Genomic DNA, 22832 nt, shown 5'->3' with positions numbered 1-22832 from the left:
ATAGAAGGACTTCCTAAATCTTAATGAAGCAGGACATCTTTAAGAGCCCACTGGAGAGCATCTTTGCAAGAAACAGTGAGGAAATTATTGGATCTTATGCAGGACAGTAGAGCAACAAGTTGACTGAGTGAGTTTGATCTAACTTCAAAGCAGCACATAGCAACACCTGTCTCTTTCCAAGTAGACCAGAGTTCATTCACAAAGATTTAGAGGTGTCTCTGTTACATCCTTAGAGGTCATTTAAATCTAAAATCATTTTAAATTTAAATCTGGACTCAATGAGGGTGATCACCTAGGTGTGCCTAAGATCATGAAACGATCTGAAGAAATTTTGGAAGCCCATATCAGTGTAAGATGTCACTTCAACATGTACAAAAAACATGGGGGAAAAAAGACTAGAAACAGGTGCTCAATCAAAGTACATCTAATTTTGGCAAGGGTCCAGGGGATTATCCTCAGTAGGGAAATTATAGCCATTATAGAAAAGTATTCCCATTCACTTTCACAGAGAACAGCTCCCCAGTTGCATGTGTGTGTGTGTGTGTGTGTGTGTGTGTGTGTGATGGTAAGGGGATTTGAGGGAGAAGAGTTGTGGAAAGAAATGCTGAGACGTAAGCAGATAGAGAAAAATTGGAGAGAGAAATGGCTGAACATTTTAAGTCCGAGAAAATCCTCCAAGAGATCCATCAGCCCTAGACGCAGCGCACAAACAGAGGACATGTAAAATAAACACGGCAGTAGCTTGAATTTAACAGCATAGTGAGTCAAACAAAGTCCAGGACCTGGACCAAACAAAGTCTAATATGTCTCAAGGTTATGATGCACAGACACTGCAGCTATGCTACAGCAGACAAGCCTTTCAAAACACACACGCAGTAAAATCATCAGTGCCAAATTAAACTTAAACCAAGTAAAAACTAACGTGTACACCAGCATATCGTCTCCATGTGTATCCTGTTATATGTCCACACACACTGGAGTACCTGAGCACACTGGAGTCTTGTTATGCACTGAGGAGCCGCTGACAGGCTTGCCGTCTGTGGTCACACACCAGCAGTAGCCGGTGAGAGTGTGGCACTGGACCTGAGAGCAAACACACACACAATAAATGTGTATACATATATAGAGGAGAGGGGATTTCTAGGGGTCTATTATACACATCGCCACAGTCCAATGAAAAACATATGTCTCCAAGATGGTGAGTTTACAGGAGAAGGCAAAACTTTGAATGGCCGTCAATATAAAATAAGTTTAATAAGGAATTTAGAGCATTTCTATTGGTTTATTTTCACCCAGAATTCTTCACACAGTGTACAAATCAGCTTCAAGGTTCAAACAATGGAGAAAGCTAAAAGCTGACAAATTTGGAGAATGTTTTTCATTGGACAGCAGTGATTTGCTGTTGATATATTAGTTGCTGATACTGGAAAATGTTTCAAATTTAAAATATTGGAATTACAGCAAGTAGTTACAAACAATAGCTTACTGCCAAATTATGCATGTGTCGTTTTGGTGGCCATTTCTGTTCTTTTCAAAGGTTCTTTCATCATTACACAACTGAATGAAATGGATAGCATAGTGGATAACCCCATTAGCGACTCCTAAATACTTTATACAATAACTGATCATTAGTCATGTATGTATCAATATATAAACACATAATTACAAGATATTATTTAGAATGTATGTACTTTTTGTTCTTTGCATTTTCAAATCTATATAAGTTAATGAATTGAGTAAAATAATTGTAATTAACATGAGTGAATTCTTTTTGCCATGACTAATTAATTAAAGCAAAATCAGTCAATTATTTGTTAGCGCTGTCATTAAAAAGTCATAGAAATTCCACACATCAGCAACTTCCAGTTCCAGCCAGCAGTTCTTAAACCAAACTACATAAAGGATGCTGCTGAAGATGTTCAGCTCTAGACACAATGTGGAGAGGAGTAACCATCTGCAATAGCAACAAGTCTTATTCCCTGACAGCTTGTCTAGACTTGGCAACCCCCCTTTGACAAATTAGTACATGAATGGAACAAGTGGCGTGAGCAGGTCTCTAAAGTGAGTAAATGCATGTGCATTCCCAATGTTCACGTATTGATGAGAAATACAGAGATGCTCCATGTTCCTTGGACTCAGATCAAGGTTGTGGGTAAATCTCAAGAGGCTCATTTCTCCACCAAAACACTCTACGGACCTCTCCGTGTTCATTGGTGTCAGAGGTAATGTATAGGACAAGCTGGTCCAGATACAGACCTGGGCGAATGTCCCGTCCTCGTTGCACTCTGGGATGAAGATGGACTCCTGGGGCCTTTTGGCTTGCTCCAGAGCCTGGCTCCTCTCCACCCGGCACTTCGACTGGCCTGCGTCTGAAACGCACAGCTGGACTCACTCACGGTCTACAACTCTTATAGACTCCTTTCACATCAGAATGACATCTATATCACTGACAAACACTCCAACACACAGAGAGTCTCTGGTATGGCAAGTATGAGGTGTTTAAAATGGGACAATTGGTAACAATACTAAGTGACCTTTAAGAGACACATACCTAAGTAATTAAATAAATATATTACATGAAATTAAAATGCAACTTTTACATTGATAAATCCACCAGGCCTTCTAATGTGCAAACATTTGACCATTTAACAGTAACACGTGGAGAGTGGTGAGTCATTTTGGACAAATAAACAACACTTAAAACCTGGATCACAACGCTGGATCGCTCAGAGGCTAACTACTATAATGGTGGACAATTTTTACACTGTTAAGCAAACAAGTCTCTGTTCAGCTTTTTAGAAATTACTCATGAATCAGTGGACTTATGGACATTATAAGGACAAAAGTAATGGGACATCTGCTCAGTCATTGTTTCTTCTGAAATCAAGGGTATTAAAAAGAGTTTATTCTGCTTTTGTTAGAGTTATTATCTCTACTGGCCAGGGATTAAGGTTTTCTATTAGATTTTGAAGCATTGCTGTGAGAATTTGACTGCATTCAGCGCAGAAAGACAAAATTAGTGAGGCCAGGATGTTGGATGATCACCACCCACCTCATCCCCAACCCCTACAACTCATCTCAAAAGTGCTGAATGGAGCCCCAAACCATTACAGAGATTACAGAGAACACAGTGCTTCCACTGCTCCACAGCTCAATGCTCAAGGCCTGGCAATAGACATGGTCCCAATAGGTGCATGCTTATCTACTCCAGAGAGTCCTATTCTATTGGCAATACTTTTTATACAGGGACTAGACAAGCTAAGAGTGTATGTGTGCATTTGAACATCTGAGAAGTTACTAGGGTGGTGGGCTAGGTAGAACATATTTAGAAGAATCCACACTGAGCATGAATATTTGATGGTACTATACCAGGCACACAGCAGCAACTGGTTCCCCAAATGGAGAACACACTGGCTGGTATAAAGGCTCAGTTCAAGGATGGTTTGAAGTTGTGGATTTTTGTGGTGACAAAGAAAGAAGAGGAATATATGCAGCTATAAATAGGATGGCAGTCTGTACTGGTTGTGTGGTTTGACTTTGCTCAGATGGTAAAAATGCTGCCTATATACCATGAGAATGACATTATGCTTTGCAAGTACTATACCTTATACTTGTGTAGCCATATGCTACCAAAGAGGGAAAAAAGCTTATTACCATTTGAGCTTATGGGTCAAATCTAACCAACCTTATTTAGTTCACATGTTCGTTTCAGTTAAAACAGTGTTAAAGTCAACGAGTACAGGACCCTTAAAGACCTGAGATGCATTTGCTCTTTTGATTATGGCTTGCCTAAGAGGACACATTCCATTTGCGCAAGACTAGAAAACATACTTGAGACAGGAAAAAAAAGACTCGTCACAGACTAAAAATTGTAGCAGTGCTAATATGCGATTTTTCCTGTTTTGGGTCTGAAATAGCAATAGTACATTTTATCATTTACAGCCACGGCCTTCTTCAGACAGGTCCACCTTCCCATCAGTCAATGAGCATTAAGAGGAGGTAGTAAACAGTCAGCAGCTTCATTTATCATTAGGTTTGATTGGACAAATCTGGCCAAAAGGGTTTAAAAAAGTGTGACAGTGTACTGTTTATTAATAATTATTGTAAATCACGCTCCAGAGACGGAGTGAGACGGTGACCACAATCTGAAATTCCTTCTGTCTTTGGTATTCAGAGATCTTGTGTGTGAACAACGTCTGTAAACACTTGCTTGCATACCAGTGGGCATAAAATGAAAACCATGCTCCGCTCTGGTAGTTAGCTTTAATTCTCAGGGGACCACGTCTTTGCTCTGATCTAACGCATACATCTGGACGTCTGTCTTGTAAAGCCTCAACAGCTGATGTACGTACAGCTTCCTTTACACTGACATAATCTCACATACCTACTAAGACCTGAAGCCCAAAAAACATGTACCCCGGCAGCTCATTTAGTGAGAATGCTTCTGATGCTCAGGCATCTAATCAAGCAAGTGTCCAGTTTGTGTAATTCTATTCTTAGTTTAAGAGAAGGTGCAAGCTGTGTGTCCTTACCTTTCAGCTCCAGCTCTTTACCCTCTGTAGACAGTGTCGGAGAGGGAAGTATTGGAGGCTGATCTATCCGCACCCAGTTTTTTTCTGAAATGCAATAAAGACATAAGAGTCTGCCGCCCTTCTTACAGGTCGTTGTTTAAACAACAGTATTCAGGATTAGTACTCAATCATTAATCTTAGGACATATGGAAATCATTGTCATATATATTAAACCCAATGTAGAAACACTATTTAATAACGAATGGATTTAGATTCTTTTATCACATAATGATACAATTAGCAAATTAGCCCTCTGGCCAATCACAGTGTTTCTTTGCTGTGTGCGCTAAGCATTCTGACAAATCCCATGCTTGTTCAAGATCCAGTTTCAGTTAATCAATTACTTTGTTCAAAATAATGTATACACATAATATGGACTTATTTGCATCAATATTTCTTATTCTTTTTCGATATTGTTTCTGTTAAATAAATAATGACAGGGAATACTTTGCCATGTGTTGTTCATCTGAGGTTGTAGTTACCTAAATTTAAGACTAGGGACCAGATTTGTTTTATTATATCCTGATTTATAAAACTATAGAATTTGAGGTTATATGTTTTTTCACATTTTTCACACATATATACAAGTTGTGTTTGGACAAAACCTTGCATCTCCAAAATGAGATTAGGAAAAGGCAATTGTTATGGCATCCCTACAGATTTATTCAGCATGAATTTTTGATAAAATGTAAAATAACTACTAAAGTCAAAAAGCAAAAAAATAGCAGAAAAGAATTGAGATCTGTGCATTTTGTGTTTTTGCAAGACATACTTTAATGTAAATATTAGAAAAATAGAATATTAGAATATGAAATATTCTATATGAAATATATATATATATATATCAATAAAAATAAAAATGACAATTTTGTGGTGCCCTATTAGCTACTATAGAACCAGTATACTAGTTATACTGTTATGAGAGTAAAAGGCTGAAGTGTAGGCCTTAAAAGTGCTTAAGGGGTTATAACCCATGAGAGCATAACCCAAGATACCATACAAACACATAGCTGGACGGCCTGAAAATGTACAGTGTAAACAAGATTCAGGGTTATATAATAATATAATAATATAATAACAGGTTAATACCATGTAGCACACATAATTATTGATCAGCTAACAAGAATCATGATGTGGAAGATTAACTAAAGCATAAGCACTGTGATCACCCACCTCTGCATCTGCCCCTGTGGGCTAAAGTGAGAGTGCGGTCCTTGCACTTTGCCCTCTGCAGGTCACAGTTAGTATCGTAACTGCGTCCATCTGAGCCACACACAGGCTTGCCGTGACTCTTGGCACAGATGATCCCGCACTGGCTCTCTCTGTCCCCGATCAGCCACTGCACATACACAGCACAGTCAGTCAATAAGTTAGATAAACATCTCCATATTCTGCCACAGTATACTGTACTGTACATATACTGTTCAAATGTTTGTGGACACCCCTTTTAATAAAAGTATTCAGCTACTTCTAGCTGCACCTATTGCTGACACAGATATGCAAATGCACACACACACATAGCTTGCACTGTGTACTGCAAATGGAATAGGACTCTGGAGCCGTGAACATAAACATGAACCTGTTGTCACTTTGTCTTATGCTGGGGTGTAGAGGCATATGGAGCCACCCAGCATTGAGATGTGTAGCAGTGGAGCTGTGTTCTCTGGAGTGATGGATGATACTTTTGGGATGAGTTGTGGAATTGGGAAGCTGGGTGACAATCATCCAACATCATGAGTTTATTAATGCTCTTGTCCCTGCTCTTGAATAAATGCAATGAAATCCTTCAAGCAATGCTCCAAAATCTAGTAAAAAGCTTGCCCTGGAGAGTAGAGACAGTCTCTCCCACAAAAGCAGGACTCTTTAAACTGTATTTTTATTTACTGATTACGTGTCCCAATACTTTTGTCAATATAATGCATTTAATAATATATATCTTACACTGAGCAAAATACAAACCTGATGTCACCCTTATTAATGTATTGTGTGATTCTTTGCACAGGTTTAGAATAAAGGAGCAGCAGAATATACACACCTCACATGAATGTGGTAATGTCATGAACAGGCCTTCGCAGCAGGTATGAATATTGAAATAACAAAGCATGAGGTAGCTGAGCTGTAGAAGACCTTAATGAGTTACGCAGCTTTAAAAGATTTCCAGTAGCAGAAAAATCACTCCCACCCGTGCAACCACCATTTAGATGAATCATGGGCCTGGGAAATGTTGAAGCACAATGATGTATAGTCTTATTATGAGTGATGGATGGAGAGTTATCAAAACACAACAGAAGATTTACCAGACAGTTAGGCCGTTCTATGAACTTCAGCCTCCAACAGAGATGCGGGCTCATGCGTTTCACTGATTCACACAGTTCCTTCAACGTTCTCCAACTACAGATGACCCATCAGCATGATAAAAGGCTGCAAATCATCCGGCAGGCAGTAATAATAGCACTTTACTCTCCTCTAGATTAGACATACAGCTAGGCTATCGCTCCTTGTAGGCCTGTTGTCCTGACAGCAACGGCCACACATTGCTTTATTCTTTTCCACTCTCCTGTAGTCACCTCAAACCTCCCCGTCCAAAAAATCCAGCGTGAAACTCAATCACATCAACTCTGAATGACACAGTGGGAGGAGAATGAGAGAGAGAAAGAGTGAGAGAGAGGTCAGTGCAGGAAGGTGCTGGCCAGCCAACTTAGCACCACACTAATTTGCTTTGGATTGCTGTCCAGCAGGAGTCAAATATAACAGCAGGTACATTACATTAAGAATTCTGACAACACACACACACACACACACACTCTTCTAGCCAACAGACGGGAGAGTTGCTTAGTTACTGATCCTCCCTATTTGAAAGCAAATCAGTAAGTAAAAGATATGCCAGACTGCTTCAGCCAATTTGAAGTATCATCAAAACAGGATTTATGAGCAGCAATAAAGCCGACCCGGTACTTTAGTCCTGCAGCAGCACTGACCCAAAATAATTGTTGTGTTAGAAGAGAAGTACAAAATATTAATGTTTCTTAATATTTTAACTCATATATCTTAACTCAACAGGCAATAGGACAGTATCTTATAGTATTGTGCTAAATTTCACTATTATGTTACACACTATGCTTTAATCGACTTCATTATCATGTTCCCACACCTTAATAAGTAGTGGCCTTAACTTAATTATCTCGACCCCACGCCTTTTCTTAACTGTCTCTTTATTATTTTGTTCCCACATCTTATTAAGTAGTGGTCTCGACTTAAATATCTAGTTCCTACACCTTATTATGTAGTGGTCTTGACTTAATTATCTCACTCCCACACCTTAATAAGTAGTGGCCTCGACTTGATTATCTTGTCCCCACACCTTAATAAGTAGTGGTCTTGACTTAATTATCTTGACCCCATGCCTTATCTTAATTGTCTCAACTTAATTATCTCGGCCCTTACGCCTTAATAAGTAGTGGTCCTGACTTAATTATCTTGTTTCCATGGCTTAATAAGTATTGGCATTGACTTAATTATCTTGTTCCCACACCTTAATAAGTAGTGCTCTTGACTTAATTACCTCGATCCCATGCCTTGATTAGTACTGGCCTTGACTTAATTATTTTGTTCCCACGGCTTAATAAGTATTGGCATTTAATTAATTATTATTACCTATTTACCTATACTAATTTGTGGCCACTACTTAATTTTATTTATGTGTAATGTCACCAGCGAGGTTTCATACTTATTGAACCATTTGAAGCACCTTTATGTTTCAGAGTGTAATATGTACAGACATTTTCAATAGGTAGCTTTCACTTCACAGATCTGAATGATACACACGCAGACACTAGGCTGCAAAACAGTTAAATGTTAAATGAGAAAGAATTGGCCAGGTGTGAAGACCTAAGCAACTCTGACAGGGGCCTTATTGTTATGGCTAGATGACTGACCGAGTCAGAGCATCTCTACAATGGGAAGGCCTGCTTAGCAATGGTCTGCAGAGTGACAAATTACAAATCAAAAACCAGTAGTGTGACAGTGAATTTTGGATGGAAATCAAAGTCATATATCCATCAAAAACCTAACACCACAACTTAAAACCAACAAAATAACAACGTCAGCTGGCGTCACTATTCTACGTCAAACTGACGTTGGCATTAGACATGTCACATTAAAATTCATCAGAAGACGAATGAAAATTTGACGTCAAAACCTACTTTCGACCAGATATCAACGTCTACTGATGTTAGTGGCCAGTTAACCCACTAATACTCCAAGGTGTATTATTCAATAACTGCAGGGACTTCTGTACAAACTGGTGAGGCTATTCTCTGCTAATAGAATTTTTGGCCAGCCAGTGGCCCAAGGGTGTTTTAAGGGGTTACTGGCACAATAACAGGTCAGAAAATAGTCCTGTACTAATTATTGTGAGTTATGAGGTTTTATTATGACAGTGATGGTAAGGTAAAGTTATTAATAAAACTATGAAATCACTGAATAAAGCTACACTAAATTACTAAGCAGTTGTGAGAGATGCTGTGTGACAGCCAGGTCTAGTTCAGCCACTGGAGTCAACATCACATAAAATGTATTGACTTCAATGACTAAAATTTTAAATATTAAGTACATTTATAGGACACTCTTTTCCATGAACACTGGCTGATTGTCCTTCCTTTAGAGTGAGCCTAAAAGAATTGCATCCTTATATGGCTGTTTTTTCAGCCAGAATAAAAAGATCACGATGAGAGGTAAATGTGGTGAAGTGGGAGCATTCTGCTGAAAGCAGACAAAATAAAACTGAGTTACTGCTCCTGTGGCAGTGGACGGGGAAGCACTGCCCGTAATTTCACTCTTAATTTTTATATCCTCCTACTGGCTTTAGTTAAGAACAGATAAATTAAAAGCGTAATGCTAAGGCAAGCTGAAAGCCTTGTCCGAGGCCAGCCAAACTACTTTCGCAAAAGTCTGCCCAGCCTAAACGCTAGGCTATAAAGGCAGCATCTGAAGCAAGCTGTTTTAAAAGGTGAGCGAGAACACTGCAAGCTTTCATCTAGCGGGTGATGACTGCTCCTGTTGGTGTGTGAAGCGAGAGAAAGAGAAAGCAGTGGCGCCCTGCATCAACACAAAGTCGCAAGGCCCCATGGGACCTACAGCTGTCTCTGGTTTACCACAAGCAAGAGTTTAATTATTACAGACAACATATGTTAACGGTACATGGATGATAAGAATCCTGAAGGTTTGTATGATTGGGAAACTTTATGGACAAAAGTATTGGGACATTCTTTTGTTTCTTCTGATGTCAAGGGTATTAAAAAGAGTCTCTACTGTCCAGGGAAGGCTTTCTACTAGATTATGGAGGGACATTGCTATCAGGATTTGATTGCATTCAGCAACAAGAGCATTAGTGAGCATTAGTGAGGTTAGATGATCATGATATTGGATGATCACTACCCCATTTCAACCCCCCACCTCATCCCAAACAATACTGGATGGAGCACCATCCATCATTCCAGAGAACACAGTTCTTCCACTGCTCCACGGCTCAATGCTGGGGGGCTTCATACCCCTCTAGCTCACACCTGACATTAGGCAGCATGGTGCCAACAGCTTCATGTTTATCTGCTCAAGTCACAAATACACACATACATAGGCAAGAAAGTCAATAATTTTGTTGTTTAATATTTGCCCAAATATTGATTAAACAGGCATACTGTTGTTCATACTGTTGTCTATGTGGGTTACACGATTACTATATGCTGATCAGTGTTTAGAAGCTGTCTATAATTTGTCTAAATCTGTCTTTTTAATTAGAAGTACTGATGACATCCATAATAAACTAAAGAAAAGCTTATTATGGATATACTGTGAGTGTTGTGACATAATTAATCACACAAGCAAAAACATGTCATCATATTGCTATCAATCATTTAGATTTGTCTAAATCACACAAAAACCTTCAAAATCCCAAAAAAGGAAAAAACCCTATTACCCTTATTATCTTTTAATGGAAGTTTAATGGAAGACAAATCTGATTCCAAGTCATTTTAGAGCTTTTCTACTGGTGCATTCAGCATGAAATTCTGACCAAATGTAAACAGCTGCCAGATTCCAATTATCTCAAAAAGATAAAAAGATTTTTTAATGTTTTAGAAACATTTTTTGTGTGTGAGAGTGACAATGTGCATTATATATCATATACATCTATTATATACAGTCTTCAGCTATTACTCCACAGTCATGATATGTTCAATAAGGGTGTCTCTGAAAATGTGTGTGATGGCTGTATTCTCAATGTTCTGATTAGGTTCACAGTCAGGGCCACAAGCTGCATTCTTATCTTTATCAGATAAGACTGTTTATCTCTGAACGTCCATAAACTGAAATACAAATTACAAACAGACGAGGCCTAAATGAAAACATCTGATAAACACAAACTGTAATTCACATTCTAAAAATTCAGATTAGCTGCCATTCTCAGAGGCTCCTGAAACCAATGCTGGCTGAGACTGGACGTCTGTTTATTTTTACAGGCAAGTTACAGGCAAATAAGGCGTTCCTCTCTCATTTCTCGACACACTATATCAGGATGAAACCACTTCAGTAGTCATAAATGCCGGTATTATTTATACAACATTTTTCCTGCGTTTTCTTTTTACTTATGACTATTTTTACTCATAATCTGTGTTCGGTAATAAAGTAAAAAAATGAATGTGTTCATGACCACTTTTCAACTAATCAACTTATACCTAAGAATTCAGCAGGTTTATTTTTGCTGTGCTAAAAAAGACAAATCTCTAAGAACTGCTTTCTTAAAAAAAATGTCTGAATGAGGGAATCGTTTCAGTGGTAGTGCTAAAAGTTGCACAAATGAAAATAAAAAAGCCTAAATGGATTTGGGTTTGGGACGTAACAAAAAATAAAGGAATTCACACTAGCTTAATTTACACATGCTGTATGAATGGTATGGAATTTGAGCGGATGTATAAAGTGAAGTGTACATCTGTGTTTACACACTGCCTCAAACTGTTTATTTCTAAGAAATCAGTAAACAATTACATGTGTAACTTGTTAGCACAATACACTGGTGACATTCAGTGCTGTTTGCATGTGAGAATTCAGAATCTTAAAATCATCATTTTACACTGGTAAACAATGAGCTACAACCAGAGACTCAACTATACAAGACTGACTGACCAACTATGACTACGACTTTTAGTAAGTTTAGTAAATGTAATGTCACTAAGCTGAAAAGACAGTTCTGATTGGTTCTGCCATTGAGTTTGACCACCCCCAAGCAAAATATGAGATTTAATTGGTTCTGCTGCTGAGTTTGACCACCCCAACCTCAAAATAAGATTCTGGTTGGTTCTGTCTCTATGTTTGACCATCCCAAATCTCAAAATAGGAGTTTGATTGGTTCTGCAATTGGTTTTGACCATCGCAAGATGAGCTGATGAGTTCTGTCACTCAGTTTTACCACCCCCAAGCTGAAAGTAACATTTTGAATGGGTCTGTCTCTGAGTTTGACTGCCGCTTTGGGTTGGTTCTGCTGTTAGGTTTAACTGTACATGTGGCTAGACTCACAGTTGAACAGTGGTGGGTCACTGCACCAGTACTTTGTAAAAAGGTGGGTGAAATACCCACTGGTTTCAGCAACAATAACCACAACTACACATACCAACACCAGTTAGCATTTTAGGTTCTTGTTGAAGTCTGCAGATTCAGACTAGGAGGAGCCTACAATACAACCATTGAGACAAATTATCTCCAGGCATACAACGTGCCCCTCTTAATAAGAATCCAAAAAACCCACTTCAGAGCCTCTGTGGGTAATGTGTCTTTAACAATCATAAAGAGAACTCCAATACAACACCACTGAATGTACTCCTGCTGGATTAGAACAACCATTCATTTCAATTGGAGGGAGGGGAAGCACTCATTCATAACATAAAAAAATGAATGTAAGCATCAGCAACATGAAAGATCAGAGTAAGAGCAAAGAAAGACAATAACAGAATACCCAATCATTCTTTCAGACTAAACGAACAGCAGGCTACACATTTGGTAGATGTGCTTAATGCCTAAATATCAGTGCAGCGTTTAAACCTTTGAGCTCTGGCTTGAAATCCACTGGCAGAGCATTCAAAGCTGCAGATATGAGGGGAGAGTAAAACTTCTAACACAGATGCTTATTTAATCTTGGCAAGGCAGCCATCATGGGTGTATGTGTGTGTGTGTGGTAGTTACATGGTGCCAGAGTTGCTCTCTCCGTAACGTGTGAAGCGCTTATTACCTTTAGATGGAACAACAACAAAAATAACGATGGCAAAAAAAGTCTTCTGGTTGGCTTGCAAATGATTAGCAGGCGAAAGGGTATCTGGCAACCTCAAAAAGAACCTCAAAAATAAAATTAAAAAGTCGAGGGAGTAAATGAGGAAAACCATGTGGGTGAGTCGGCCTTCAAAATGTACACCACCATCAGCCATAGCATTAAAACCACCTGCCTAATATTGTGTAGGTCCTCTTTGTGCTGCCAAAACACCTCTGAACCACTGCGGCATGGACTCCACAAGATCTAGCCAGCATTACCTTTTCCAGAGGTTTGTTCTGGGGGTCAGACAAGAAACCCTTGCATATCAATGAGCCTGGAGCACTAGTTCACCGGCTGTCCTTCCTTGGAGCACTTTTGGTAGGTACAAACCACCGCATACTGGGAACACCTTATGTTTTGGAGATGTTCTGACCCAGTCTTTTAGCCATCACAATTTGGGCCTTGTCACAGTAGCTCAGATCCTTACGCTTGCCCAAATGTCTTTCTTCCAACACACCAACTTCAAAAACTGAAGCTGTCCGTCATACCCCAAGCCTTGACATAAGTCCTTGTAACAAGATAATCAATATTATTCAATTCACCTTTCAGTGATTGTAATGTTATGGCTACACTTTGAGCCAAGAACTAGAATGAAGTGAAAATCTACATAAAAAATTCTAATTCAGTGAATAAAGAAGTGATCAAATGTATTGCAGGTTAGTGTCAACTGGTGAATGCTGGTAAATCACATGATATGAAAAAGGGAACCCTGATTCTAAAGGTGATTTCACTGGATCATCTTAGTTCTTAAGAACTGTCAACCCGGAAATTCCCTTTCCCAAGCACCCCGGGCTTCCCAGGCTTACTGCTCAAACAGAGACAGACAGTTTAAGCGTGTTAGAACTGCATATTGGGTCATTACACCCCATACACCATCTGACTCAATAAAATCTTCCTGATTCATCAAGGAAATGATAGAGAGCGCAATCAAAAGTATAATCTTCTTTCTAGGATTATTGAACAAACATATTCAGAACTAAAAGGAAATCTGCTTATCGAATTTCCTTTCTACTAACTCTAATACCTAACCTGGCCGAAGAACAATCATGACAGCTCATGAGGTGCATTTCAATGATCATGAGGCCACCCAGCAAGCAGGAAGGAGTCAAGCCATCCAGCAGAAGGAAATATGGGAAAATATGCAGCAACACAGAACGGCTCAATAATCTGGTGCTAGACAGGCAAAGGAAATTCTTTTATCACTGCTATCCCCCTAATGTTGGGGATTAAAGATTAAAACTGCCTACATCAGCCGTTATAACCAATTTTTGATCCATTCTATGAAATCTAGAGGAGTGTGTGGAAAAGTCAAGGAATAGAAGTTTAAGCATGTCCCATATGCGTATGGCTTTTTGCTTAAACCCTATGCATGTAGAACATAGCCCTTAATCAAGCCAGTGATTAAACAGCACACAGGCTCATAGCCAGTGACTATCCAGTCCAGATCTAACGTAACAAAACTGGCCAGAGATTCCTATGTTGGACGACTATGGCCTGAAATTTGTTCTTTGGACTGCAATTAATTATGCTGAAGAAAAGAAACTTGCAACTGACCTTGAGTCCATCTGTTTTGACTGAGGAGCTATCATAATGGATCCAGGGGTGCTTGGATTGGCCACTGTAGCTGCCATGAATTAGCTTATGGAAGACTGCACTGAAGCATGTCAGATGTAATGTCTATGAGCTGTTTTTTCATATAACACCTCTTCATATATGTGTAGTGCATCCTCCATGTGTCATTTCTAGAATCGGCTTGGTTAGGTTTAAATACTGATACTGATTGTGAAATAATCATTAGGACATGACTGTCCTGAAATTCTTTTTGCAAATCCCAGGGTCAGTGATGTTCAATAATCCAGCTCTAACCACAGAGCCACCACCACTGTATATACACTAGATCACACACCTATTACCATAGCCAGCGTTCTCCTGGCGAGAAGGCAAGAAACTTTAGAAAGCTGTGCCACATGTGGAGGCAGGCAGAATACCTCACTGGAGTCGATACATGTCTCTAGAGAGTGCAACTGATTTACAGAATTGTGCCTCACAGAGCTTAGTTTATAACACAAACACCCACTAACTTTCATAGAGTCCGTAGCGGCAGCAGCTGGCCAAAAACATGCTAGCACAGCACCTAAAATCCCCCGAGCTAGTGGCAGACACAATATGATGTTGACGTTATGGTTAAATGACCAGATATGTGCAACATTTATGTTTTATTTTTACACTAAAATAACAGATACATCTCATCAAGCTAACTGAGGTGAATTTTGCCATTTGACAGCAGCTCTCCAGATTACATTCAGACATTTTAAGCTACTGACGTATTTAAATAAAGATTTATTCACAGAGCCTGTATCTGAAATTTACTGGGGCCTGTTAGCTTAGCTAGAGTGGCCAGACATCCTTTTTTGCCCGGACCTTTTTCTTAGATGTGAAAAATGTGTTTGGTCTGGATTTCGAAATTATGGAAAATGTCCAGAAATTTATGCCATTGATTTTACGTCTTCAGTCGTCACATATTATTCATGCATTTCCAGCTTTAAACAGGTCAGCTTAAGTCTCGCCTTGTTACTCCCCACTATTGGTCTAAATGTACCTGCATTTACATGCAGCCATTGGTCAAACTGCTTAAGTCCAGCCTTCTCACCACTATTATTGGTCTAAATGTACCTGTATTTACATGCAGCCATTGGTCAAACTGCTTCCCACCATGGCTGAAATACCTGAACGCAAATGTAAATAAATACAAATCAGTTTGACTTTGTCGGACTTTATTTTATTTATATACATTTTTTACGTTGGCATGACAATAAAAACATAAAGTAAAAGGTGGCAAATGTTTTTGTATTAAAATGAAAGGCGCTATTAAGGCTTTCTATTAGTTTTGGTAAATGGGTGTGTTGTGTTAATGTTCATTAACAAAGTTTAGTTCATAAACAAAATTTATATTTAACAAAATTTATATTTAACTTCCATCTACCCTCACATACACACACACACACACACACTGCCACAGCCACACTGCTCTACTACTGGATGCTTCCCAGCCACAACATCCTAACCACGGCGTACACCAGTGTCTTCTTCTCTGAAAATTAAAATATGATCACTCCAACTTCCCTAAATGCCCAACTTAGTCTTGTGAATATGGTCTGACTCACCAACAGAAAGCCTGTTAATATTAGGCTGATGAATCCAACATCAGTGACTAGCACAGAAATGTAAGATTTCTTTAAATGCTGTTTTACAATGTCCTGAAAAACCTGCGGCCAACATGCAAGGCCGTCATGTTTCAGGGAAAGTCATTTACAGTCAGGAAATCAGTTCTAAATGTTTATTGGGCCGAACATTGAAGATCGTTCACTTTTTACAGAGTCAACTGTCTAATCAATCAGCATTTAATTAACAAAAACTCTTGTGTTTTAGTTAAATCAAGTAAAAAAAAAAAAAAAAATGTATCGCACTAAGTATATGAAATATAATATATGAAAGCAATATGTAAGTCGCATTGCTATGACTGTGAAGAATTGAAATGTGGGCCCCATATGGGGTTTTAAACAAAGACCCATTTTCACCGCTGTCCATTTTCATGATGGGCAGCAGCTGTTGTAAAGACAGTCTACTGTGGGTGACCAAAAGCATCCCACAGAATTCTGGCAACAACCCCCTTAGACCTAGCAATGTCCACATATACATTAAAACCCTCTCGCCATGTTTCGTAAAGCACCATGGCCAAAAAACCCCCCAAAAAAACCCAAATACAAATACGGCAATAAAAAAATAAAGTGGCGAAGATACACTTCTCATGAATACTGGGAGGAGAAAAAAGACTTGCTTTTATCCTGTTGTAATTGAAGGCTCTGGGAGGCTGGCAATCTCGACGGTATTTCCCACAGTGTGCCATATCATTATGCTGATACCCACTGCTATCTCTCCACAGCAAAATGCCTTAGCACTGACCCAGAACACATTCTCTGTGTCAGAAAGCCTCCCTTATCCAAATCCCAGCTGTCTTTCATTGTGTACCAAGCACACAGCCCTGTCTGTGGCCCACACAAGCAGCGCAGCCTTCTAGCCCCTTCTTCTCTCTCTCTCACTTTCTCTATCTTTTGGTCTCTCGCCCTCTCTCAGTGCCACTCTGCCGTCTGCCTACTGTCTGCTGTAATTAAGCCTGAGTTCACCATTCAAGTGCATGCAATGCAACGATGCTCTAACGTACACGCCTTATTAAAAACCTGTATCTCCACTCATGTCATCTTCCGAATACACTGACTGGCCTTTATACAAATATTCCATGGTGAATAGACCAATAGAAATGCCCACAATTACTAGAAAATGACTATAACCTGGTTACATTGACTAACAATAAAAGAACAATTTGCTGAAAAGGGCAAATATGATTCATCAACATGATTCATAACTTACCCCTGATTCAACCAAGACATTTTTGTATCTTAGGTTTGCTTGCTTAGTTTACAACAGGAGATGCTAGGATAATATTGCTAACAAACACTGGACTTAGACTGTCACCAATTGCATCTCTGCAAATATAGGCCCAGAAAATGCTCCTTAACCCACTCAAAACTCATTCAGCTCTTCACTTGTTTCACACAGAATTCATGTATTTTAGATTAATTTGACTTTAATTAGACATAATTGCCATAATGTCCACAGAATGTCCACATTATACATTTAAAAAGTAAAAGAGTACTGTTATGCAGATGATAAAGTAGTTCCAATGTTAGCTGACATGTTTAAATAATGGGTATCTATGCTTCTTTTTACTAAATAGTGTTTGTTCTCACTTTCTGAGGATTATTTGAAGTAAATAAATGAAGATTTTGGCTTGTATTTAGTGAGATAAGATTGATGACAGTCTAAGTGCAGTGATTTTTTAGCAACATTAGCCTAGAATTCCCTGCTGTTAACTAAAGAAGCACACGTCAGATATGAAATATGCCATGGTCGACTGACCACATCTCTACATTCATTTAAAGTGCACAAAAAAATATATCCATTGAATTTGAACTAGGTTCAAAAGTATCCGTCATTCCCCAAATTCTTATTTTTTTTTACTTAAACAAAGCTAAGAATCACTCCGTAGATACAAACGTTGGTCACGATAATGACCAAGTGCATGCAGAACATTATGCTGAATATACACGCACTCCCACACACTGGCAGCTTGTGTGACGTGAGTGTCTCTAATAAAAACCCAAGGTGGGAAGGGGTGCTGGGACCAGGCTCTGATCTTTAAGGCTGGGAGAATGTGGTCTTGGCACAGGTCGTCGACTTGCCTGGCTGTGTTTGTTCTTTACACACTTTTACGAAGGTTTTTGGTGATGCACTCGCCCAGGTATGCTGTGGGCCCTGCGTCTGAGCTCATCTCCAACAGCTTTTGTGAATTTCAGTCATTATTAACATTTTCGTTAGCTAAACATGAGCTTCTTTCTCTTCTCGGTTTAAAGTATCCACTCAGCTTCAAGCATTTTCTTTTCCAATACACACCTCAGGAAATGTGCCACACAGTCACAGACCATGTATCAACTTCCTTGCATTGAAAGCAGTGCAGACCTGTGAGTGGTGAGTCAACCTGTGCCTCTATAATGCAAGGATTCATATCAATGGGGTTAAAGAATAAAAATGGATTATTCAGCTGTCTGTCGTGGGAAGTTTCTCACACTAATTTGACTTCAAAGGGCAGGAAAGAATTGAGCATCCTAAGCAGGGCTTGCGTTTGTCAGAAATGTGACTCTTGTGTTCTTGGAAAGGGCCAGCAGTTTCCTAGATAGATTAAGTGTTAGGCCTCAAATACACTACTGATGGGAAATCCCCATTGAAGACCTGGAAAGGTTTTCAAATTGGTTCTTAATGCAGTCAAAGCAATGTCAGAGTGTATGAAGAGTTCTCTAGCCCATTGCACATTGGGTACAGCTTACACTATACACTGGAAGCTGTATTCCTGACATGACATACAGGCATGTAAAAAAATAGGACACCCTATGAAAACCTTTGTATTTGTAAAAATATTTAAACAGGTGGACATCTGATCTTCATTTGAACAATACTGAGAGATGGTGAAATAATTTACACATAAAACTGAAGAAATGCTTTTAAAATAATGTATAAAATGTAATTAATAGAAATGCCTGTTTTAATTTTTATTAAAATGTGTAAAAAAAATCAGAAAACATGGTTAGAGAGGATTCTGGATGAGCCTGTCTTATTTAAACCTCAGACATTTAGCTAACACTACATTGGCCCACTTCTGTAATACGACTACCCTTGTAAGTCGCTCTGGATATAAGCATCAGCTAAATGCCATAAATGTAAATGTCAACTTTATGGTTGAAGTGGGTGGTGAAGAAGATCACCATGGCCAGATCCAAAGAGCTCTCTGAGGCCTTCAGAAAGAAGGTTGTAGATTTACAGGAGTCTGGGAAGGGACTTAAAAATATCTCAATCAGTCATTACTGGCACCTTTATCATTTACAAGTACAGAACATTTAAAACAAGCACCAACATGGGCAGGTCAGGAAGTCCTAGCAAGTCCAGCCCAAGAGCAGACTGTAAGATCTGTAAGGAAGTCTCAAACAATTCTTAAATGTCCCACAGCTCTTGTCACAGTTCATGTGAGAGTGCATGCATCTACCATGGGTTTAATAGGAGGTGTGCAAAGAAGAAACCTTTGCTGTCAAAAAATAAATAAATAACATCATCAGGGCAAGATTTTAAATATATCTGTCCAAAGCACACTATTCCAGAAGTCCTGATCTTTTCTGGCAAACTTTAGTCTGTACCAGAATGTTCATGATGGTAAAGCTTTCTACAAAAATACAAGCAAAACACTGGACTGTACACTGGTGATTCTTTGACTGTAGATTGATATTTCAGACGCAGGCACTTTGGCCAACTGAAATACTGTATGTCATTTTTTATTTCATTCATTTTACAGCCGGGTGCTTCCCAAACTGGAGTTGAGTAACATCTCTCAAGGTTACAGAACAGAGAGCACATGTGGTACTTGGACATGTAACCCTCACATTTCACCATAAATCAGAAATACTACATTCAGTCTTTCGCTTTGTAATGCTTTCAGTCTCTGGTTGCTCTCAAGCTGGATACTCCATGTTGTGTTTCAGGAAGTATGAAAGGAAATCCTACATTTACTGTATCGCGGAGCATGCTGTGGTACATTGCTAATGACTGCTCATCACCAAAGTGTAAAACTGCAGTCTTATTGTACTGTATGTATATTTGTCACACAAAAAACCTGTATCTCCAAAAAGCCAACTTTACAGGAGAAGGAAAAAAAGAAATCAGTGTAAAAAGATTTTATTTCAAGTCATTTTGGAGTATTTTTATTGGTCCATTCATAAAAAAACTTGTATGTTAAGAATGACTGCCAGATTCATATTATGCAACAAAGTAAACTAAAACAGGAAAGTTGAATAGGAATAGGAGTCTATTGGCTACTTGCTAAAATATCATGTGCCAAAACTTTCTCCCCAAAAGCTCATCCAGTATGTTTTATGTCTATCTAATAGAGCTGTGTCCACAAACATTTGGCCAAAATGTGGGATGCCAAAGCCTTTGCCCAAAAGCTCATCCAGTGTGTTTATCTAATAGAGCTGTGTCCAAAAACGTCTGGCCAAAATGTGGGGTGTCAAAATCTTTGCCAAAAAGCTCATCCACTACATTTGTCTAACAGAGCTGTGTCCACAAACGGCTGGCCAAAACATGGGGTGTCAAAACTTTTGCCCAAAAGTTAATCCGGTATATTTGTATTATAGAGCTGTGTCCACAAACTTCTGGCATAATTGTGGGATGCCAAAACCTTTGCCCAAAAGCTCATCCAGTATGTTTGTCTAATAGAGCTGTGTCCGCAAACTTCTGGCCAAATTGTGGGATGCCAAAACCTTTGCCCAAAAGCTCATCCAGTATGTTTGTCTAATAGAGCTGTGTCCACAAACTTCTGGCCAAATTGTGGGATGCCAAAACCTTTGCCCAAAAGCTAATCCACTACATTTGTCTAATAGAGCTGTGTCCACAAACTTTTGCCAAAATGTGAGACGCCAAAAACTTAGCCCAAACGCTCATCCAGTATGTTTGTCTAATAGAGCTGTGTCCACAAACTTTTGGCCAAATGGGGAAAATACAATTATTATATGAAACACTTCAGACGGATCAGTTCAAAAAGCACAACGCCTAAAACTGCGCTACAGGTTCTACGTATGTGGCAGATTAGGAGGTTCTAGCTCAAAAAATGAAATGTGACCTGTAGAGACCGTTCACTGGATCGGCCCAAAAAGCCTGAGCAACCTATTCGGGTAAAGGTCCAACGATCCTGCAAAATGTTAATAAATCTGTGGGAAGAGAAAAGACGTATTTGTTTTGTGGACAGAATAATAATATGAAGAAGATTATGAAGAACAGTGAGCTGGCTTTTCAGGTCAACTTCAAGAACTGCAAAAATGGAGATACAAGGATTCTGCGATACAGCGGGGATATGCAGCACATTCAGCACACTTTACACTGTGTCCTGCTTTCCTTTTGTGGACCTTTTTACCTGACTGGCAGCGTGACACCACACAGACTCAAGGGTCATGTTTGCCAGATCATGGAAACGGGTAAACAACTGGGGGCCTTTTCAAGCGGCATCATACACGTCCAGTGTGTCCTGGATGTTTCAGCAGCCACAGGCTGGACTTACGTGCTTCACTCAGCTGTTTCGCCACTTGGTGAAAAACTTGCAGGCGTTTTTCTCACTCTTGAAACCTCAGAAAGGCCAGGTGAAAGTGCACTACTGGCCCTGAATCGTGATTAAAATTGAATAATGGAAAGTTGCAGTTCCTCTGATGGCAAGAGGGGCTTTGTAGCCCAATCAAATCAGCCCCCTATTACTGGACCTTCCAACACGGCGGCCATAACTCCCCATAAAGCTTTCCCTTCTCATGGCTAACGCGGAGATAAGTTAGCTCTAATGAGGCACAAAGGGGAGGACGGTGTTTAAAGCGTTTAACTTCAGCTTTTTTAATATCATAACCTCACTGACCTCCTTTAATGATTACACCAGGGCATTTTACAAACCTCTGAGGCGCGGGAGGGAGGATGTGTTTAGTATTGTGGACATAGTTTCTCAGCTTTTTCCCAGTCATAGTGCATCAACTTCTCTCTCTCGCTCTCTCTCTCTCTCTCTGTTATTCACATACAGCACCTGTGACTAGTATTCTTTCTTAGACAGTCAGGGATTTGCCTGAAGTGAATATCGTCGCTGTCCAATGAAAAACATGTATCTCCAAAATTGTGACTTTGCAGGAGAGGGTAAACCTGTTGTTGTTATCTTTGAATGGAAGTCATTTAGAGCATTTCTATTGGTCTATTCAGCCAGACTTATTTACACTTATTTACAAAACTAATAACGGACATAAATGGAGATACATGTTTTTCATTGGACAGCAGTGATATATAAATATCATAAATTAGAAAAAATTAGACTCCTTACAGCAGACTTCAGACTTTAGTCCTTCCCTCTCCTAACTGCATATTACATATTAGTTACAAAGTATTTATATGAGTATTTACTAATAATACACCTTAATAACCTCTTAAACCCCAGATTGTGTAGCAACTGTCCCTTATAATCGCAGCTTCAGAGTCATGTCGATGTTTCACTGACTGAATGACGCCTCAGGGATCCTGCTACTGCTCTTGGTAGGGCTGTAGCAGACCTCTCCCCAGAACTGCATAGCGCTGCTTAGCCAGTCCTATTAATTTACCTTCAGATGCCGCTTCTGCTGCAGATTAGCTTTCAGCTTGTCCAGAAATGCGCGTGTACAGCTGTCTATGAGTGGGAGCTAGTAAAAGCTGTGGAGTAAAAGTGAATCACACTCATAATGCAG

General features: G+C 39.3%; 1 protein-coding gene across 6 annotated transcripts in view; it reads right to left on the bottom strand.

Moving 5' to 3' along the window:
* smoc1 (SPARC related modular calcium binding 1) overlaps positions 1 to 22832 on the bottom strand; it is a 63019-nt gene that overhangs the window by 37761 nt on the left and 2426 nt on the right. For all 6 annotated transcript variants that reach the window (XM_072689124.1, XM_072689126.1, XM_072689127.1 and 3 more), the window contains exons 2-5: positions 5745 to 5910; positions 4533 to 4616; positions 2257 to 2369; positions 984 to 1083 (exon numbers count right to left, since the gene is read on the bottom strand). In XM_072689124.1, the coding sequence (XP_072545225.1) occupies positions 984 to 1083; positions 2257 to 2369; positions 4533 to 4616; positions 5745 to 5910 (463 nt within the window). The remainder of the gene's footprint in view (positions 1 to 983; positions 1084 to 2256; positions 2370 to 4532; positions 4617 to 5744; positions 5911 to 22832) is intronic.

Source organism: Salminus brasiliensis, chromosome 10, assembly GCF_030463535.1.
Source record: "Salminus brasiliensis chromosome 10, fSalBra1.hap2, whole genome shotgun sequence".
NCBI lineage: Eukaryota > Metazoa > Chordata > Actinopteri > Characiformes > Bryconidae > Salminus > Salminus brasiliensis.
This window is presented reverse-complemented; position numbering and strand designations above follow the sequence as displayed.